This window comes from Tarenaya hassleriana, unplaced genomic scaffold, assembly GCF_000463585.1.
Source record: "Tarenaya hassleriana unplaced genomic scaffold, ASM46358v1 Cleome31, whole genome shotgun sequence".
In the NCBI taxonomy this organism is placed as follows: Eukaryota; Viridiplantae; Streptophyta; class Magnoliopsida; order Brassicales; family Cleomaceae; genus Tarenaya; species Tarenaya hassleriana.
The window spans coordinates 1,041,548-1,060,383 of NW_010966274.1; the positions used below are offsets into that span (position 1 = coordinate 1,041,548).

The 18,836-nt window shown below is 33.5% G+C and overlaps 2 protein-coding genes, 1 long non-coding RNA gene and 4 other non-coding genes across 12 annotated transcripts in view; 5 read left to right on the forward strand and 2 right to left on the reverse strand.

Annotated features, from left to right (window-relative positions):
• The window catches only part of LOC104820578, a 17,282-nt gene extending 11,438 nt beyond the window's left edge, over window positions 1-5,844 (reverse strand). For both annotated transcript variants that reach the window (XR_772946.1, XR_772944.1), the window contains exon 1: window positions 5,654-5,844. This is a non-coding gene — a long non-coding RNA (uncharacterized LOC104820578). The remainder of the gene's footprint in view (window positions 1-5,653) is intronic.
• TRNAP-UGG lies at window positions 1,255-1,326 on the forward strand. The gene has a single exon. It is a non-coding gene; the product is annotated as a tRNA-Pro (tRNA).
• TRNAP-CGG lies at window positions 1,698-1,769 on the forward strand. The gene has a single exon. It is a non-coding gene; the product is annotated as a tRNA-Pro (tRNA).
• On the forward strand, window positions 2,217-2,288 carry TRNAP-UGG. Its single transcript has one exon. It is a non-coding gene; the product is annotated as a tRNA-Pro (tRNA).
• TRNAP-UGG lies at window positions 3,535-3,606 on the forward strand. Its single transcript has one exon. It is a non-coding gene; the product is annotated as a tRNA-Pro (tRNA).
• Window positions 5,845-6,275: 431 nt separating the features above from the next.
• Window positions 6,276-9,387, reverse strand: LOC104820579 (protein IQ-DOMAIN 1). 5 transcript variants are annotated; one of them, XM_019203322.1, is made up of 7 exons: window positions 9,006-9,387; window positions 8,740-8,818; window positions 8,369-8,496; window positions 8,114-8,269; window positions 7,639-7,866; window positions 7,137-7,250; window positions 6,276-6,860 (listed from the first exon to the last, which is right to left on the reverse strand). In XM_019203322.1, the coding sequence occupies exons 3-7, from the start codon at window positions 8,441-8,443 to the stop codon at window positions 6,540-6,542; spliced, it is 894 nt and encodes a 297-aa protein (XP_019058867.1). In that variant the 5' UTR covers window positions 8,444-8,496; window positions 8,740-8,818; window positions 9,006-9,387; the 3' UTR covers window positions 6,276-6,539. The 5 variants fall into 5 exon arrangements, with proteins under 5 accessions (XP_019058867.1, XP_010549379.1, XP_010549378.1 ...); XM_010551077.2 differs by lacking the exon at window positions 8,740-8,818 and having other exon boundaries at window positions 9,254-9,387; XM_010551076.2 differs by lacking the exon at window positions 8,740-8,818 and having other exon boundaries at window positions 9,125-9,387.
• Window positions 9,388-12,687: 3,300 nt separating this feature from the next.
• LOC104820581 (heavy metal-associated isoprenylated plant protein 3) lies at window positions 12,688-18,754 on the forward strand. The gene is made up of 4 exons (XM_010551078.2): window positions 12,688-12,854; window positions 16,737-16,912; window positions 17,491-17,578; window positions 18,375-18,754. Exons 1-4 carry the CDS (start codon window positions 12,743-12,745, stop codon window positions 18,704-18,706), a joined length of 708 nt encoding a protein of 235 aa, XP_010549380.1. The 5' UTR covers window positions 12,688-12,742; the 3' UTR covers window positions 18,707-18,754.
• The last annotated feature ends 82 nt before the right edge of the window (window positions 18,755-18,836 follow it).

Genomic DNA, 18,836 nt, shown 5'->3' on the forward strand with positions numbered 1-18,836 from the left:
AGAGTTCCCTACAGAGGCTTATTGAAAGAATTGACAAGGACTTGTACATAGATTTTTACCAAAAGAGCATTACAGAGCAAGAAACAGGCATTTTCAAGAACTAGATAATCACCAAAGAGCATTCTAACTTATAATTAACAAACAGCCATTTCCTTTGGTCATTCGATCTAATAGTATGATTCTTGCTTAGGATGCTATAGGTCACTCAGTTCAGATCTCAGAACACCATAATAAAATAACTCAATAATCAGTGTAAAAAGTCAACTAAAACAATAAGACACAAAATGCAGCTGTATTTTCAGATCTAATGACTTATATTTACTGAAAAAACAAACAATTTGCACATAGGAAATCCAAATCAACTAGGGAGACACCAGTTAGCTGGCATTTGTCCTAGTTGCCTTGGACCATTAAACACAGGAACAGTTTTTTTCAACAGAAAATGGCATTTGCTTTAATGATTTAAGTGTTAAATAAATTGCATCAACAGATGTGCATTTGGTCTAGCAGTATTATTCTCGCTTTGGAGCAAGAGGTTCAGAGTTCAATTCTTGGAATGCGCCCTACAGATTTTCTACACCTCTGTCTTTTTCTTTTTTCTTTTTTCTTTTTTTTTTTTTTTTGCTTCAGTAGTTGCCAAAAACTTATAAAGTCGAAACAAAATCTCTAGCACACATTTAGCAAGAGAACATAAAAAACCAAAAGGTGCAATTTTCACCAATAATTCAAACAATTGAAACTGATGTTCATGAAGAAATATATTTAGAGAGCATGCACTTACAGGGAGGTACTTTTCCTGAATCTCCAAGAATGAGCTGCAGCACGTAGAACTATATCGCCTTTCCATTAACAGTATTAATCAACAGCCTCAGCAAGATTTCGAATTTCATGAACTGATTGAACAGCACACTAATAAGGTTTAGGCCCTAACTCCACCACAAAAGCTAGCTTAAGAGTGGAGGTTTGACCCTTACTTATATATTGGCCCAAATCCTCTCGGTCCATCCCCGACCGTTCCACAACCACCAAGTCGACCGCATGTCCGCAGGAGAACGGTCTGTCAAAAGACCACCGGAAAGTAGAGAGTTAGGCTCTGATACCAATTAATAAGGTTTAGGCCCTAACTCCACCACAAAAGCTAGCTTAAGAGTGGAGGTTTGACCCTTACTTATATATTGGCCCAAATCCCTCTCATTTTCCAATGTGGGACACTTATCACACACACATTGCTTTAGCCAAACTATACCACCAACAGGGCATTTGGTCTAGTGGTATGATTCTCGCTTTGGGTGCGAGAGGTCCCGAGTTCGATTCTCGGAATGCCCCGTTGATTTTTATGAAATTTTTGTTCAACAAGCCAGCTGAAAGTTATGTCCTAAAAAACTATTCATTTTTTCCTCTTGATCCTCCACTAATTTGCTTTTGCAAAGCACATATATTCCAGAGAGTGACAATTGAACCAAAATAGTGGCTTTCAACCAAACTTTCAGACATGTCAAACAGCAAAAGGAGAAAAACATGGAATGATGTCCCAAAGATAAAATCTTGGAACAGCCTGTCAAGAGTTCCAGAGTTCAACATCAACTAAGAACACAAAATCTGAAAGGTAGCTTCCCTTTCATAAATCTTTATTTGTTTTCAAGGGAGGATTAACAGAAATCAGCATTTAACACTTCAACTTAAATGCATCAACAGATGGGCATTTGGTCTAGTGGTATGATTCTCGCTTCGGGTGCGAGAGGTCCCGAGTTCGATTCTCGGAATGCCCCGTTGACTTTTATGAAGTCTATGTTCACCAATCCAGCTGAAAGTTATCTCCCAAAAATTTGTCATTTTTTCCTCTTGATCCTCCACCGATAACCTTTTGCAAACCGACACACATTCCAGTGACTGACAATCTAACCAAACTAGTGGTATTCAACCAAACATTCAAACATTTTAAACATTAAAAGACAAGATACCCCAGCATATTCCCTGAAAAGCATCACAACTCCGGCATTTCATCAGATCTCGAAATACCCTGTTCAGACAAAGTAAACTACGAAACAATACAATGTACGATTTCCTTCACATTGGATGGCACAGTTTCGATTAACCAGAAAACACCTCTCAAGACATATTCAACTGCAAACCATCAGCTATCTATACTCTAAGTTGCTAGATTCCTCATGAATGAGCCGAAGCAATACAAGGACCGCACATATGCATAAGCAACCGGGCATTTGGTCTAGTGGTATGATTCTCGCTTTGGGTGCGAGAGGTCCCGAGTTCGATTCTCGGAATGCCCCCTAAACTTTTTACATATACAACATCACAAACGGGGAAAAAAAAGTTACTTGGAAATATGCACTGTATCCTTACACATACCATATGATAACATATTTTCCCTACAAGAGGGTTATTCAAAGAATGGACATGGAATTGTACATAGATTTTCACCAGAAGAACATTACAAAGCAAGAACCTGGCATTTTTTAGAACTAGATAATCAACAAACAGCAATATCATTTGCATTCTTCTAACTCGGGTAAAGGGAAAACATGTGATTTGGTCAAATGGTATAATTCCATAAAATTTCAACCCATAGAAACATAAGAATCCAGAAATCAACTTCTGAACAATTAAAAAATATAAGCAACAAACAGCCATTTCCTTTGATCATTCGATCTAATAGTATAATTCTTGCTTACGATGCTGCAGGTCACTCAGTTCAGATCTCAGAAAAAAACCATAATAAAATATTTCTATAATCAGTGCTAAAAGTCAACTAAAACATTAAGACACAAAGTGCGGCTGTATTTTCAGATCTAATGATTTATATTTACTGAACAAACAAACAACTTGCACATGGAAATTCAAATTGTTACAAGACTCGTGACATTTTACACAACAAGAAGCAAGAGCTCGGAACATCCTGCTACGGTTTCCACAGTAATGTGGTGAAGAAAATCAAGTAGGAGATCCATATTTGATGATTTAAATATTGTGTACCAGAAAATAAATTCAATACACTAGCTGTATGCCGCCCAATTCACCAAACATGAGTTGCACCAATAATAAAACGACCATGTAACTTTCAAAAGAGAACGAAAGTAGATCTTCAAATTTCACGAACTGATTGAACATCACACATTGCGCTTTAGCCAAACTATATCAGTAACAGGGAAATTGGTCTAGTGGTATGATTCTCGCTTAGGGTGCAAAAGGTCCCGAGTTCAATTCTCGGAATGCCCCATTATTTTTTTTTTTCAATTAATTTTTTCCCCAGTAACTCTATGCAGCATTCATGTATTTGAGAAACCTATAGTGATACAAGTATGCCAGAAGGAAACAAAAGAGATAGGAAAACTTAGAACGAGGTCCCAAAGATCAATCTTGAAACACCCTGCTAAGAGTTCTTCAATATTTTAAGTTCAAAGTCAACTAAGAGAACAACATCTGAAAGGCAGCTTCCCTTTCATAAATCTGTATTGGTTTTCAAGAGAGGATTAACAGCAATCAGCATTTAACACTTCCACAGATGCATAAACAGATGGGCATTTGGTCTAGTGGTATGATTCTCGCTTTGGGTGCGAGAGGTCCCGAGTTCGATTCTCGGAATGCCCCATTGACTTTTATGAAGTCTGTGTTCAAGAAGCCAGCTGAAAGTTGTATCCTACAAAGTTTTTAATTTTTTCCTCTTGACCCTCCACCAATGAGCTTTTGCAAAGCATCACACATTCCAGAGAGTGACAATTTAACCAAATTAGTGGCTTTCAACCAAACTTTCAGACATTTCAATCTACAAAAGGCAAAATACCCCAGCATTTTCACTGAAGCCTGAAGGGCATCACAACTCATGCATTTCATCAAGTGGTAAGTTCTCTAACTTCAGATCTCAGAATACCCTGTTCAGACAAAGTCAACCACGAAACAATACAATGTACGATATCCTTGACACCTCTCATGACATATTCAATATCAAACCAACAGTAATCTTATTTATGCTAGCTGTGCTGCCAGATTCCCCAAGAATGAGCTGAAGCAATACGAGAAGGGCCACACAAAAATTTCCAGAGAGAAAAGCAAAGAAAACAGGAACTGGCGTGTAAAAAAAATATCTTAGAAAAAGAATTTTCTGACAGAATTATATCAGCAACCGGGCATTTGGTCTAGTGGTATGATTCTCGCTTTGGGTGCGAGAGGTCCCGAGTTTGATTCTCGGAATGCCCCTAAACATTTTGGCTAAATGTTAATTTGAAGAAAACCCAACTGATGTTTACAAGATACAAGATGCATCTTTTTCATCTCGACTTGTCACCGAAGAGGTTCAACAATACTTATCTTTTTTTTTGGTTCTTTTAACTGAATTGCACAACAATAGGTCATTTGGTTTGGTTAGCAACATACCCCTCACTCACATTTCAACAACAGAAAAGCAGAGAACAGATTAATGACTCAATAACAAATGCTTCTTTGTTTTAAAAAAAAATGGCCAGATCCTTAGCTGCACATCTGAAATGCAAGAGCAACTGAAATCGATTCATTATAAAGTTAGAATTGGATGGTAAAGAATGGTATGGACCATGAGAATGTTGGGGTAAGTAACAAAGGCCAACTAAAAGTATAAGAGTCAAGAGTTATTGGTCTATGAGATTCAACCGTTAGAGTTAAAACCTCTGAAATAGCAAGCATGCATTTCCTAATTAGTTATACCTCAAAATATCACGGTATTTAGTAGTAACTAGTAAGATTCTGCCTATCCCAAGTAAGGTCCTGAAGTCACCATAAAACACAAACTCTCATTTATTCCCATGATTTCAGAGCTCATTCTAGACTCAAAAGGTAACCATGTTAATTTAGGGCTGAAGGAATAACAAATAATATATTAATCCAAAACATTTTAAAACAGCTCAAACCATATAGCTTCATTGACAGCAAACTACTCCATGATCTATGGAACCCCTAAGCAAGTTAAAAAAAATGTCTGCAAGTATAGCACAAAAGCATGTCATTAGTTTCATCAACCGAACACCGCCACCCACCAAAATAAGCAAATATCTACAACTTATCTCATCAAGTTAACACTTGAAAGAATTCATGAGATCATGTCAAAAGTATGTCGAAACAAATAAGCAGCCCACAGCAGCATATCAGCATATCCAAACTGGTCAATGGATATGCGGATGAAAACATAAATGACCATACTCTGTAAGCAACTTACAAACACTAATGAAAAGAAATTTTCAAAAGATTCATTATTCATAAAAGAAATTGTTACTGGAAAATGGGTTGAAGGGTGTCATCATATGCCCACTAAAGAACACTTACTGTCATACAGCCTCTCTCTTTCTCTCCCTTTCTTTCACCATTTTTGCATTTTGCCGAAGAAAACGTGCGTGATTGACATTTACACTCTATATTTTTCACTTTTTTTTTTTCGGATTCAACTGGGATTAGAAGAGGGTTTGTGAACAGAATCAGCTTCCCAGACAAGAATCTTCGTAACAATGCAACTCCGCATAAAACCAAAACGGAAAGAACGCAACTTTCAAAGAGAAATAATCAAATGCCCTAGCAATAGAGACATTATTCAATTGAATCCCGTGAAATTCCATAGAATCTTAACAAAATAGCTAAATCACCCTAAAAAAATACATGACTAGAAGAGTACCTCCGATGACACGGTGAAGAAGATTCCAGACCGAGCTAGGGTTTCAAATTCCACGATGAGCCCCTCGAATTACTTCCATATTACATCGCATTCAAAAAGAAATCTCAATCGACGGAGAGCGAGAAACTTTGCATGGAGTCATGCGACAGAGGGAGAGAGGAGTGAGAAAGATTCTACGGCTTACGAGTAGGGAAACGTTCAAATTGCTAAGTTTTCTCCCCAAGCTGAATAATATTTAATTACAGTACGGATAGTGAAATACTAATTTCTAAACTTATTTGATAAATTTATTATTAAATTTGTAAAATATATTACTATCATTTTCAAATTTTTGTTACATATTATCTATAAATTAGTTTGGAAATTATAGTGATATATTTTACAAATTTGAGAATTATAATGATATATTTTGTAAATTTAAAAATAAATTTGCCAATTGAAAAATTTTAAAAATTAGTTTTTTAAGTTAAAATTTTTCTTTTATAGATTTTACCCTTAATTATAGATTATTAGAGATTGCACCCAAATTTCGGTCAATTTTTTTCCCAAAAAAGGATTAAAAAATCTACTTAAAAAAAAAGATCCATGAACATGTCCATATATACTATATATATAAACTTCATCAAATCAATGTAATATTCATAACATCATCACTCCAGCATCCATTGGAAATTGAGACATAGGAGTTGACCAAAGTCAAACATCTCCCATGAAACAGATAGCAAAACCATATGTATTTACATACAAAAAAAAAACAGAGACAACAACAAAAGAACAAAGAAGCTCTTAACAAACCGACACTCTACTTGTGAAAATTATGTTCTTGCTGACATTGAAGACGACATGTATCTATACTTTCTCCACATTGAAAGAATACTATAAACAATCAAGAAACTGCCTGAACTTCACGAGTTGCGGGTTTTTCGGCGCCCGGGAACGACAATCTCCGTCCTTTCGCCGCGGTTTTCCCGTTGGGAACTGAAGCTTTGTCTGAAACAGACAGCGATTTCATCGATGGAGATTTCCCGTTTTTATCGTTCTTGCAAGCTGGTTTTCCGCTCTGCGGCTTCTTAGGAGTGATGGATGGAGACGGATGACGTGTTTCCCAAGGGCGAGACCCGATCCAACGTTCTTTCCAGCTCCAACCCCAGCTAGTGTTGCCCAGTTCATAGTTCCCGAGCCACTGTGTTCTACCATCAACCCTCCACTGCAAGATAACAGTAATACCTATTTAGTTTATCCGTTATGTATTATCGATCATTGAATGAGTTTTAAAACGTATTTTCCTTTCGACTATAATTCATAATTCTTGTCCTAACGTCGTAGGAATAGATAAACCCAGACCAGATAGGAAACACGGTAATATCTAAGCTCGGTTCGGTATGAACTAAAACTCTTTATAATTCCCAATACGTTTCTTCCTTCTATGCATTTACTTTCACGTCAAAGGAATGGAGAGGAAAAAACGTGTTGCGCTTTGTACCTGATGGGTGAAAGCATAAGCCAGAGCTCTTTCCCGCTTGACCGCCGCTTCTTCCCTTTGATGTATCCTCCCGAGAATTTCCTCTTTGGTATCCGTCCCACCATTCCATTCCACCTGCCGTTTATTTCGATTTGAAATCATCACACGGTATTTCGGTTACCTTCCTCTTCTTCTGCTTCGGAGATGATGTTAAGGATTGAAATAGAAGTAGCGTAATAGACTGTCAAAGATAAATTCCCGGACAAAACAAAAACCGATGTATTTTCCACGCAGAGGTGAACAACAACGAGATGTCACCATCCATAAAACGGGTCGTGGCGTAATCCGTCAATACTAATAGATCAAGGCGATATTAGCAGAAACTACTATCAATCTTAAATGGAGAAAAAAATTCTCAAGAATAGCTGCTGAAGCAACTGAGAAGCATGAAAGTGGGCATGAAGCAAGAAACTGAATCGAGAAACGGTAATTTCGGAAGTGAATGGGTGAAAAAGAATCGAACCTCGACATCATGAAGCTTAGCCTCGAGCTTCTGTTGATTCTCGATGTTCTTTTGCTTCAACCGGTCTTCTGTTACCATGCAAATCCGACGAGCCTTTACCTGTGATTGTATTTGGCTCCACGAGTGGAGATACCTCAACGTAACCGCCGCTTGCTTCTTCACATAATGCTTTTCAGCCAACAACTTTGCCCGTGCTATCCCTTTTAGATGGCGTAAAGCTTTTCTAGCCTATACAAAAGATACGATATCGAGAAATTAATCAGCCTCTCTCTATGAATGATCGTCGCAAATTTATCGCAGAAGCTTGAAAAATCAAAACTTGTGTATCAGATTTCATTCTTGTGCAGGAGAGGAGATATCGAAATGCCTATCCACAGCAATATCTTCGGTTTCAAGATGTTCATCATACATTACAGACAATGAAACGTTAAAAAATCAAGCAAATGGGTTCGTGAGTAGCAGCAACTCCATACACCTTGTAGGCTCTAAACGCAGTCTGAATCCGAGTTGCAGCCAAATCCTCGATAGGAATTCCCCGAGTTTCGGTATCACGGACCGTAAAATTGTTGGAGACACTTACTGTCTGCCCGCTCTTCTTGACATCTTTTGATCTTACAGTAGCAGAAGATCTCTGTTGCAAAGAAGGAAAAACATGAATTGCATTGAACACAATTAAGGATTAAAAACACAATTCATCGACCATGAAGCGGTTTAACGAGTGAATCGAAACCTTCTCTTTCTTGAGCCTTCCTTCTTTTCCTCTCTTCGATCCGATCATCGCTTTGAACAGATTACCAGAACCCATCTCAGATTTATCACTCTCAAGCAGAATGTATAATCCTTAACACTGCATTGACCCTGAGATGGAAGCAAAATTGTCCACATCCAAACATCAGATAGTGAACTGATCTAATCACAATTAGCACTTAGTGGTAAACTTAACCGATGAAAATTGAATGCAAGAGAGGTAAGAAGCTACAAGGAAGGAAGAAATCAAATCTTATGACATTAGTTGAAAAACTGACATTTGAGACATATAATCCATTTGAAGAGCTACAAAGCTGAATAACACAGTTTCTGACATGGAAACAGAGATACTACAGAGAGATCTTCCTCGTTCAGACAACATGAGTTCACTCCATCATCAATCTGAGAATTCTCGATACAAGAGAGGCGAAATCTGAGGAAAGGACCAAACTTTAGTAAACCCAATGCTGGAAATGAACGAGAAAGGACATGGAACCGAACAAAACAGTTGACCCACAAGAACAGGAAACAACAGCTGCCATAACTATCGCCAAAAAAAAGCCACAACTTGTATCAGACAATTGGATTTATATATAACAAAAAAAAAACTCAGCTTTTACCTTCAGATCCAACCCACAAATTTCGAAACCAGCAAAAGGGCAATCCAGATTTCAACTAAGAAACCAAAAGGGCAGACACAGAACTCAGCTTCTCCGGTGAAGAAGAAAGTGAAACATACCGACAAAAGGGAAATAAAGATTCGTTCTTTGGCTGTCTCTTTCGCGAAGAATGGCGCTCAAAGAGGGCTGAAGTAAAGTGAAACGAAGGAAAGGAAAACAGAGTGATAGTGGCTGTAGAGAATCGGTACCTGTAGTAAGAGAGAAGCAAAGACTATAAAAGAGAGAGGCTTTAATGGTGGGAATTGAATTAAGAAGATGAGATATTATTATGTTGGAACATCGGAGAAGAAAAAACGTCATATAGGGATAGGGGGGAGAGAGAGAGAGAGAGAGAGAGAGAGAGAGAGAGAGAGAGAGAGAGAGAGATTGGTGTCTTCAAGCTGTGCAGTACTGCCAGTGTGGACATTTTTGTTTTGTTTTTTTCTTTTCAATATTTTATTTCACAAAACTGTTTGTAATTTATGATTTACACACAAGTGGTTAAATGGTTATTGAAAAATGAAGATACAATTGCAAAGTTTTTCTTGTTAAATGCGATTTTAAATTTTTTTTTTTTGTAAATAATTGAGAGGTGTAGGGGTGGCCAATTCGGGTTTCGGTTCGGGTTCGGTTCGGTTATATTCGGGTTCGGTTATTTCGGTTATAGAAAAACTATAACCATTCGGTTTTTATATAAATTTCGGTTCGGTTTGGTTCGGTTATTTTTCGATTCGGGTTCGGTTCGGTTTTGGTAAAAATTTTAATTTTCCAAAGAAATTGTCGGTTATTCTCTCGATTTTTCGGTTATTTTTTATTCGGTTCGATTCGGTTTCGGTTTCGGTTTTTCGGGTTTAAGGAAATCATAACCGTTCGGTTTTAATGTCGGATTCGGTTCGGGTACGATTATGTCTTATTCGGTTCGGTTCGGTTATTCGGTTAATAACCGAAATGGTCACCCATAGAGAGGTGTATTAGCCTAAAAATTATGAACTTTTAAAATATATCTCTCAATATATCAACTTTGCAGATATTTCAATAAATTCATATTTGCTACGATATATTTACAAAGTTTATTTAGATTTATAGTAATATTTGAAAAGTTTATATATCTTGGCAGAAGTTTTATAATCCATGTATTTATATAATAATTTTTGAAACTCCATCCTTTTCCAACTTTTGTTCCTATTTTTAAGCATAAAAATATTAATTTTTTATCCAAAAAAATATTGAGCCAGTATTCTATATGATCACTTCCTTTTTTAGGTTAACAGTAAAATTAATTTTCAACTTTTTACTTTAATCCAAGTTTGTGAAAATTTCACTAAAAACTCCAAAATTGGTTGAAACTATGTCCAAATAAATTATAGAAATTAAAGATTTTTATTAAATTATTTTATTTATTTATATATTTTATATTTGTAATAAAAAAGGGTTGTTGGGAGGGGTTGGTGACGTGTTTATCTTGTTATAGGAAAAAAAATGAAGACAAAAAATGGTTGGGCGAATCATTAACGAAGGGGTCCGAGTCCGATGTATGATTGCGACCACACCATCCAATCTTTGATCAATAATTAATTGGTTATGAAATAAAACATTTCGTAATGCATAAGATTCAGTGGGCAGAAGGGTCATTATCTGGAATTAATTATTTAGATTTAGATTAATTGATTATAATTAGGATGGTTGACCCAATAATTTGCAGTATAATCTGATTCCAATATTATTCGTGATTTTCCGAACAGAGACACAGCTATGAAGATAGTTTTTATTTAAATTTTTTGGCATTAGTTTTAAAATTTTAGTTTTAAACTTTTAATTTTTAGTTAATTATTTAATTAAAATGGTTTTTCCAAGTTTTTAGAAAAAATCATATTTATAAAATCATGTAAATTTTTTGGGTTTTTCATTTTAAAAAACCAAAAAATCACTATGTTTTTTATAGTATTTTCAGACATATTTAATTATGTTAGGTTTTTATTTGGAGATGGAATAACTATGCATAAGGATTAATATGAAGTAGGGTGGGTGTTTCGGGAAACGGTTCGGGTTCGGGACGGAATGAATCGGTTCGGTTCTTTCGGTTTTACAAAAATATGTACTAATTGGGTTTTTTATTGTATTCGGTTCGGTTCCGGCATCGGGTCGGTTCGATTTTGGGTTTTATTAAAAAAATGATAGATTTTCTTTAAAAATATTCGGTTTTTCGGGATTTTTAAACTTCGGTTCGGTTCGGTTCGGTTCCGGAAAATTTCGGTTTTCTAAAAATGATATCGTTCGGGAAATAACAGCGGTTTCGGGTCAGAAAAAATACCGTTTTAACGATTTGGTTCGGTCCGGTTTCCAAAGAATCGAATCGAAAGCTCGTCCCTAATTATGAAGGGAACATAAATTAAAAAACAAATTGAACTAATTAATAAATTAGAATATTGTACGATGATCGAAGCCAACTTGGGCCTGGATGAAGTCCACGCAGGCCCAACAAAAATAATTTCTTTTTTCTTCAATAAAAACATTAATCAATTTCAAGAAACTTATAAAAAAACTAGTTTCTTCATTTTTTTATAAATTTGCAGTTTCGTTTGTTTGATTTCGAAATTTATGTATCTATAAGGCTGAAATATCAAAACGGGTTTATAGTTTACATTATAATAGAAATTAAAAACATTACACCGATTCTAATTCGTTATTTATAGAAAAAAAATTCAAAAATCCCTAAACAGGAAAAAAAAATCACAAAAAATGGTCTCTTTTGGAAAAAAAAACATTTCGAAAAAATACTATGATTATGAATACGCAATATGTAAAAAAAATAATATTTTGTATACACATTTTTTTTATTTTTTTACTATTGATGATTTTCAGATGAAATTCGAATCCGGATATTGAAGAGTATTTTGTACTTTCACGCCACCGGCCACCGGACCACCACGTCTGTGTTTATTTTGTATACATATTGTAATAATAACCAATGGTATTGGCACTGGTGAACAACCTTTGCCAAAAAAAAAATTCAACACAAGTAATCGGGGAATTGGTACGTCCATTTGGACTTTTTGTGAACCGGTTCGATTTGATTTGACCCGGTTCTAAAACCGGTTTATCTTTTACAATCGTTAAAAAGAAATGTCTATTGTTTTTATTACGTGGAAACCGTATCAAAATCTCATTAATTACATTCGTTAAACTAGACTGAGGTAATTAGATACCGTACCAAAACATATTATTAATTTAATTCGATATTTTTTTTTTAGTTTTTTAACTAACTAAAACTAAAATCGAAGAATTTTGAATCGAAGCGCAAGTTTTTTCGATTAAATAGAAAATTAGTTATACAAATCCATAGAGTGATGGATCTGAATTGAATATGCATTGTATTTGAATATATAGCTAAACCGGTCTCTAAGCAAACCCTCAAAGCCCAATTAGAACCCGGTTTAGCAACACATAAATGAAATTAAAAATCATACTCAGATTCAATTTTTAGTTTGGAAAAATGAAAACCTTGATTTCTAGATATATCATAAACCAATGTCCGAACGATAACTTGTATTCTTTCTACGGAGCAGTTAGACCAAAATATATACACAAATATTCAATATACTTGAATAAGACCATAACCTAAGCTTACGAGAGAGAGAGAGAGAGAGAGAGAGAGAGAGAGAGAGAGAGAGAGAGAGAGACTAAGGTTGTCGGAAAACATGGCGGCGAAAGAAGAGAAGAAGGAGCAACTCATCACAGCCGTTTACAAGGTTAATCTTCATTGCCGAAAATGTGCATGCGATATCAAGAAGCCTCTCCTTCGTACAGAAGGTACTGCTCTTCTTTCTTTCTTTCTTTTTTTTCTCCCTATTTCGCATGCATTGTATACAACTTTTGCATATATATAATATTAACCCATCATACCCAAAAAAATATATATATAACCCTTAGGGATTTGACATGTTATAAGTATACATATTTTATTATCATAAATATATATGATAAATATATGTAAATTATTATCTTTAATTAGATAGTATTCTCATTGAACGTATATTTCTTTGAACCCCCAATTTTGTTTCTTGATTATAATGAAAATATCATCGGTAAAATTTTCGCAATTGGGTTTCTTTCATAAATGTTTCATGAAATATAAAAGTCCCCAAATGTCGTTGTTAATCAATATTCCGATCTCGAAGATGAATACAATATAATCGAAATATATACTATGATGTGCCATGATAATATATATCTAGAATGTAGACTTGCTTTTAAACACTCTAATTTGGAGGAATTGCAAAAATGACTTTAAATGTCATTTTTATTTCATGGCATGACCTCCCTTTTTTTTTAAAAAAAACTAACATCATCTCATAACGTTATAATTGTATCCTTCCAAAAATACCCTTCCTTTTTTATTTAATATTTTAATTTTAAAAAATATTTCAACTCTCTCTCTCCTCTTCCACCTCTCTCTCTCCATTCGCATATGTGGAACAAACTACAATCTCTCTTCTTGCCCATTCTATAATCTTCCAACGCTCTTTACTTCCAATCTATTTTTCAGCTAATTTATTGTGAAAAGACAATATTAAGTTTGAGCATTTCATCGATTAAATACAAATCTAAATAATAGGTAAATATTGTTTCTAAAATACGTTATTAAATTTGTTGTGAAAAACAATATTAAGTTTGGGCATTTCATCAGCAATACCATGATTCAAGTTATTCTAACTGATCGAAATCGTTAAATATGTGAAATTCATCAAAATGGAAGAATTTGGAAATCTGGTCATACATATGTGTCAGAATGGTCAAATTGGTCGTACTTCTAACTGGTCATACTTGTCAAATTGGTCAAAATGATTATTCTCACAAAATTGGTAACGCTGGTCATAATCATCAAAGTGGTCAAACTGATCATACTCATTAAATTTATTATATGATATGATTATTATTATGTTAACATTTTTAAAACGATGAATTATGCAATTTTAAACAAGATTATTATTATGTTAACATTTTTAAAACGATGAATTATGCAATTTTAAACAAGTCTGACCGTCTGACCAAGGTATGACCGTATGACCATTTGATCGTCTGACCATTTGGGTACGAAAAAAATGCCTAAATTAAATTTAAACGATTCAAAAAGATGTATAGGGGTTATAAGAATATTATTACATCATTTTGGAGTTCTAATTTCACGTGAAAAAAAAAATCTTCCAAGACCAGTCAATTGTATCCAATGTGTTATACAAACACTACTAATACTTTAGGTCTTCTTTGGAAGAAGTTACATTGTCAAACAAAAAATGTGGTCAATCCATATTGCTACGACAGATTTGAACCTGAAAAATTTGTGATATGATATGATTATTATTATGTTAATACTTTTAAAACGATGAATTAAGCAATTTCGAACAAGTCTGACCGTCTGACCAAGGTATGACCGTCTGATCGTATGACCGTCTGACCATTTGGATACGAAAAAGAAATCTCTAAATTAAATTTAAACGATTTGAAAAGTTGTATAGGGGTCATAAAAATACTACTGCATCGTTTTGGAGTTCTAATTTCATGTGTAAAAAAAAAATCTTCCAACATAAGTCAATTGTATCCAATGTATTACACAAACACTACTAGTACTTTAGGTATTCTTTGGAAGGAGTTACATTGTCAAACAAAAAATGTGGTCAATCCATATTGTTACGAAAAATTTGAACCTGAAAAATTTATGATATGATATGATTATTACTATGTTAATACTTTTAAAACGATGAATTATGCAATTTCAAACAAGTCTGACCGTCTGACCAAGGTATGACCGTCTGATTGTATGACCGTCTGACCATTTAGGTACGAAAATAAAAGGTCTAAATTAAATTTAAACGATTTGAAAAGTTGTATAGGGGTTACAAAAATACTACTGCATCGTTTTGGAGTTCTAATTTCATGTGTAAAAAAATATCTTCCAACATAAGTCAATTGTATCATATGTATTACACAAACACTACTAGTACTTTAGTTCTTCTTTGGAAGGAATTCCATTGTCAAACAAAAAATGTGGTCAATCCATATTGTTACGACCGAGTTTGAACTTGAACATTTGTGATATGATATAATTATCACTATGTTAACACTTTTAAAACGATGAATTATGCAATTTCGAACAAGTCTGACCGTCTGACTATGGTATGACCGTCTGACCGTATGACCGTCTGACCATTTGGGTACGAAAAAGAAAGGTTTAAATTAAATTTAAACGATTTGAAAAGTTGTATAGGGGTTCTAAAAATAATATTGCATCATTTTGGAGTTCTAATTTCATGTGTAAAAAAAAATCTTTCAACATAAGTCAATTGTATCTAATGTATTATACAAACACTACTAGTACTTTAGGACTTATTTGGAAGGAGTTACATTATTGATAACATCATTGTTCTTGAAACCATGAGCAAAATCGGATCGGTTTGACCGGTGTGGTATTTCGGTAGCCAAAATTTCTCTCCGGATTTTCATCAAACACTTTCCATACATTCTCAAATTCTTCAACTTTGGTATGCCATATCTCGTTATAGAGAAAAAATTTGACGAGTGTAAGCTTAAATGATATTGTTCATTCGAATCGAATCGAAGTGAAACCCTAATAAGCTAAAATTCTATATAAGAAGAATATGTTTGATCAACACTTTTAAATTCGTAAATTCATCATTTTTGAAAAAGTACGACTAGTCTGACTAGTATAACCTTATGACCAGACTGATGATATGATCGGTATGACCAAAGGTTGACCGTCTGATTGTCTCACTAAAGTATCATCGGTTTGACCAAAGTTTGACTGTCTGACCGATTTGTTATATGAGATTATTATTATACCATATTAACACTTTTTTAAAATGATAAATTCATCAATTTTCAATAAGTTTGACTGTCTGACCAAATTCTGATTGTATGACCAATGTTTGACCGTCTTATCAAAGTGTGACCGGTATGACTATTTTTCACACGAAAAGTAAAGGTCTAAATTAACTTTAAACGATTCAAAAAGTTGTATAAGAGTTATAAGAATATATTTTTTATCGTTTTGGTGATCTAATTCCATGTATAAAAAAAATCTCTTAACATAAGTTATCTTCACCCAAAGTGTGATCGGCTAACCAAATTGTGACATCTGACCAAAATCTGATCGGTATGACCAAAGTCTGACCGATATGACTAGTATGACGTGTTAAGAGCCAAATTTTCTCTGAGGATTTTTATCGAACATTTTCCATGCATTCTCAAATTCTTCAACTTTGGAACGTTGGATCTTGTCATAGTAGAGAAATATGTCGAGTGTAAGACAAAAATTAAGAAATTTTTTGTTAGAATCGCCAAGAAATATCTTTGGAGAGAAAAAGAAAAAAAAATTTGCGATTTGAATTTTTAGAAAAAATGAGAGAAGAAATTTTCGAAGTTTTTTTCACTATATAGAAGGTTGCCACGTATTCAATTTTTTAAGGGTAAACTAGTCTTTTCGTTGTTTTAGTTTTTTTTTTAAAAACCCTAAACCTAGAAGATCATCCCTTGAAGTAAGAAACGACATTTGGGGTTATTTCTGCAATTTTTTCCTCTAATTTTATGTAACCTAATGCAAATTTGATAAATAATTCAACTATTATTTTTTTTTGATATATATATATATATATATGAACTTACTATATATTGAAGGGGTCCATAGTGTGGATTTCGATTTGGAGAAAAATGAAGTAAAGGTTAAAGGGATCATGGAAGTTATGAAGATCCACAAGCAGTTAGAGAAATGGAGCAAGAAAAAAGTCGATTTGGTTTCTCCCAAACCAGAGGTTAAGAAGATAATTGAGAAGAAAACAGTTGAAGTAAAGAAAGTAAGCCACATTATCACTCTTCTATTAATTTCTATAAAAATTTTTTTATTTCATATTATAGAATTCATTTTTAAATCTATAATTAGTATTGCCTTTTTAGTTTTCGAGAAAAAAAAAAGTTTCTAGCTGTCATAGTTAAATATCTTATATAATCATCCTTATGATAGTTAAATACGAAATGAAAAGTCATAGATAAATATCTTATATCGTATCTTATTTATTTAACCATCAGAAGGATGATGATATCATTATTTTAGTTAGCACATATATATATATATATATATGACCAGAACCCAATGACTCACAAATGTATCCAAACATAATTCTATTTAAAAACAATTGAATATGATTTTTTTTTTAAACCAAACATGAAAAGAATAAGAAAAAATTAATTAAAAAACGGATGAAATGAAAATTTATTTTAAAATGAATACATAATCTAAATCCATATAGAATTTAAAACGGATAGAAACCCAACATAACTAATCTCTATCTTATTTGAATTGATTTTTTAGCTGTAAATTTTATTTTATTTTTCCAAATATTAAGGCATAAATCATCCTCATAATAAATTACAGGAAGTTTTTCATACGACAGTAGTGAAGGTACACATACATTGTGGAAAATGTGAGAAAGATCTTCGGCAAAAGCTATTGAAGCACAAAGGTACGTAGGTTTATATGACCCCCTTGTAAGAATTAATACAATTAATAAAAAAAAATAGCTTATGTATTATATTTATTTCAATTTGCCCTTTATGATATGTGTAGTGAATAGAAAGTTATATTTTTTTAACATTTTTTAAACAACAACAAATTTTTTAAAAATTGTTGCAAAAACGTTACTACGTTGTAACCATTTTTTCAACGATAAATAAAACGTTCTAAATTTGCAATACATTTTCGTATAGCGACAAAAAAAACGTTTGATAAAAGGTGAGTTGTAGATGATATATATATATATTGATATGTTATATATATATATATATATATATATATATATATATATATATATATATATATTCTACAATCCACCTATATTAAACATTTATTTTTTTTGTAACATATTATAACGACCGAATGCAAATATCGGAGAATATGACGCAAAACCGAAATGAATGGAAAAGAAGAATTCATGCGGCCGACCCTAAATAAACTTGGGATTAAGACGGTATTGTTGTTGTTGTTGTATTATAACCACCGAATATTAATCTAGGATATGTGAGAAATTCATTAGAATGTTATTATTTTTTTCACCATATTTATTTTGTTTAAGAGTAAAATTTGTCAAAATAAAATACTATGGCTTCTTGGCACACAATGGACATATACTTAGATATATTTTTGCTTATTTAACCATATTATTGAATTATAATCATATACTTAGATACATTTTTTGCTGATTTAACCATATATATATTATTGAATTGTAATCTATAATCTATAGTAATTCAAATATGCAGGTATTCACACGGTCAAAACAGATACAAAGGCACAAACCCTAACCGTACATGGAACAATAGAATCCACAAAGCTTCTAACTTACATAAGGAAGAAAATACACAAACATGCAGAGATCGTGACTACCAAAACAGAGGAAGAGGAGGAGAAGAAGAAGAAAGAAGAAGTGGTCAAAGTGGTGGAAGTGAAAAAGACAAAAGAAGTCGAAGAGTTCAAAGAGAAGGTTAAGGTTGAGGCCAAAGACAGAGATGGGAACACTCCATATTTCGTCCACTATGTCTATGCTCCTCAGTTGTTTAGTGATGAGAATCCTAATGCTTGTTGTGTAATATAAGGTGCTAACTTACAAAATTCAATATACCATTTGTATTATATATATATATATATATATATATATATATATATACTGCTATATTTCGAATTCCATAATCACAGCATCAATCTTAATCGCATTTGTCTTTTAT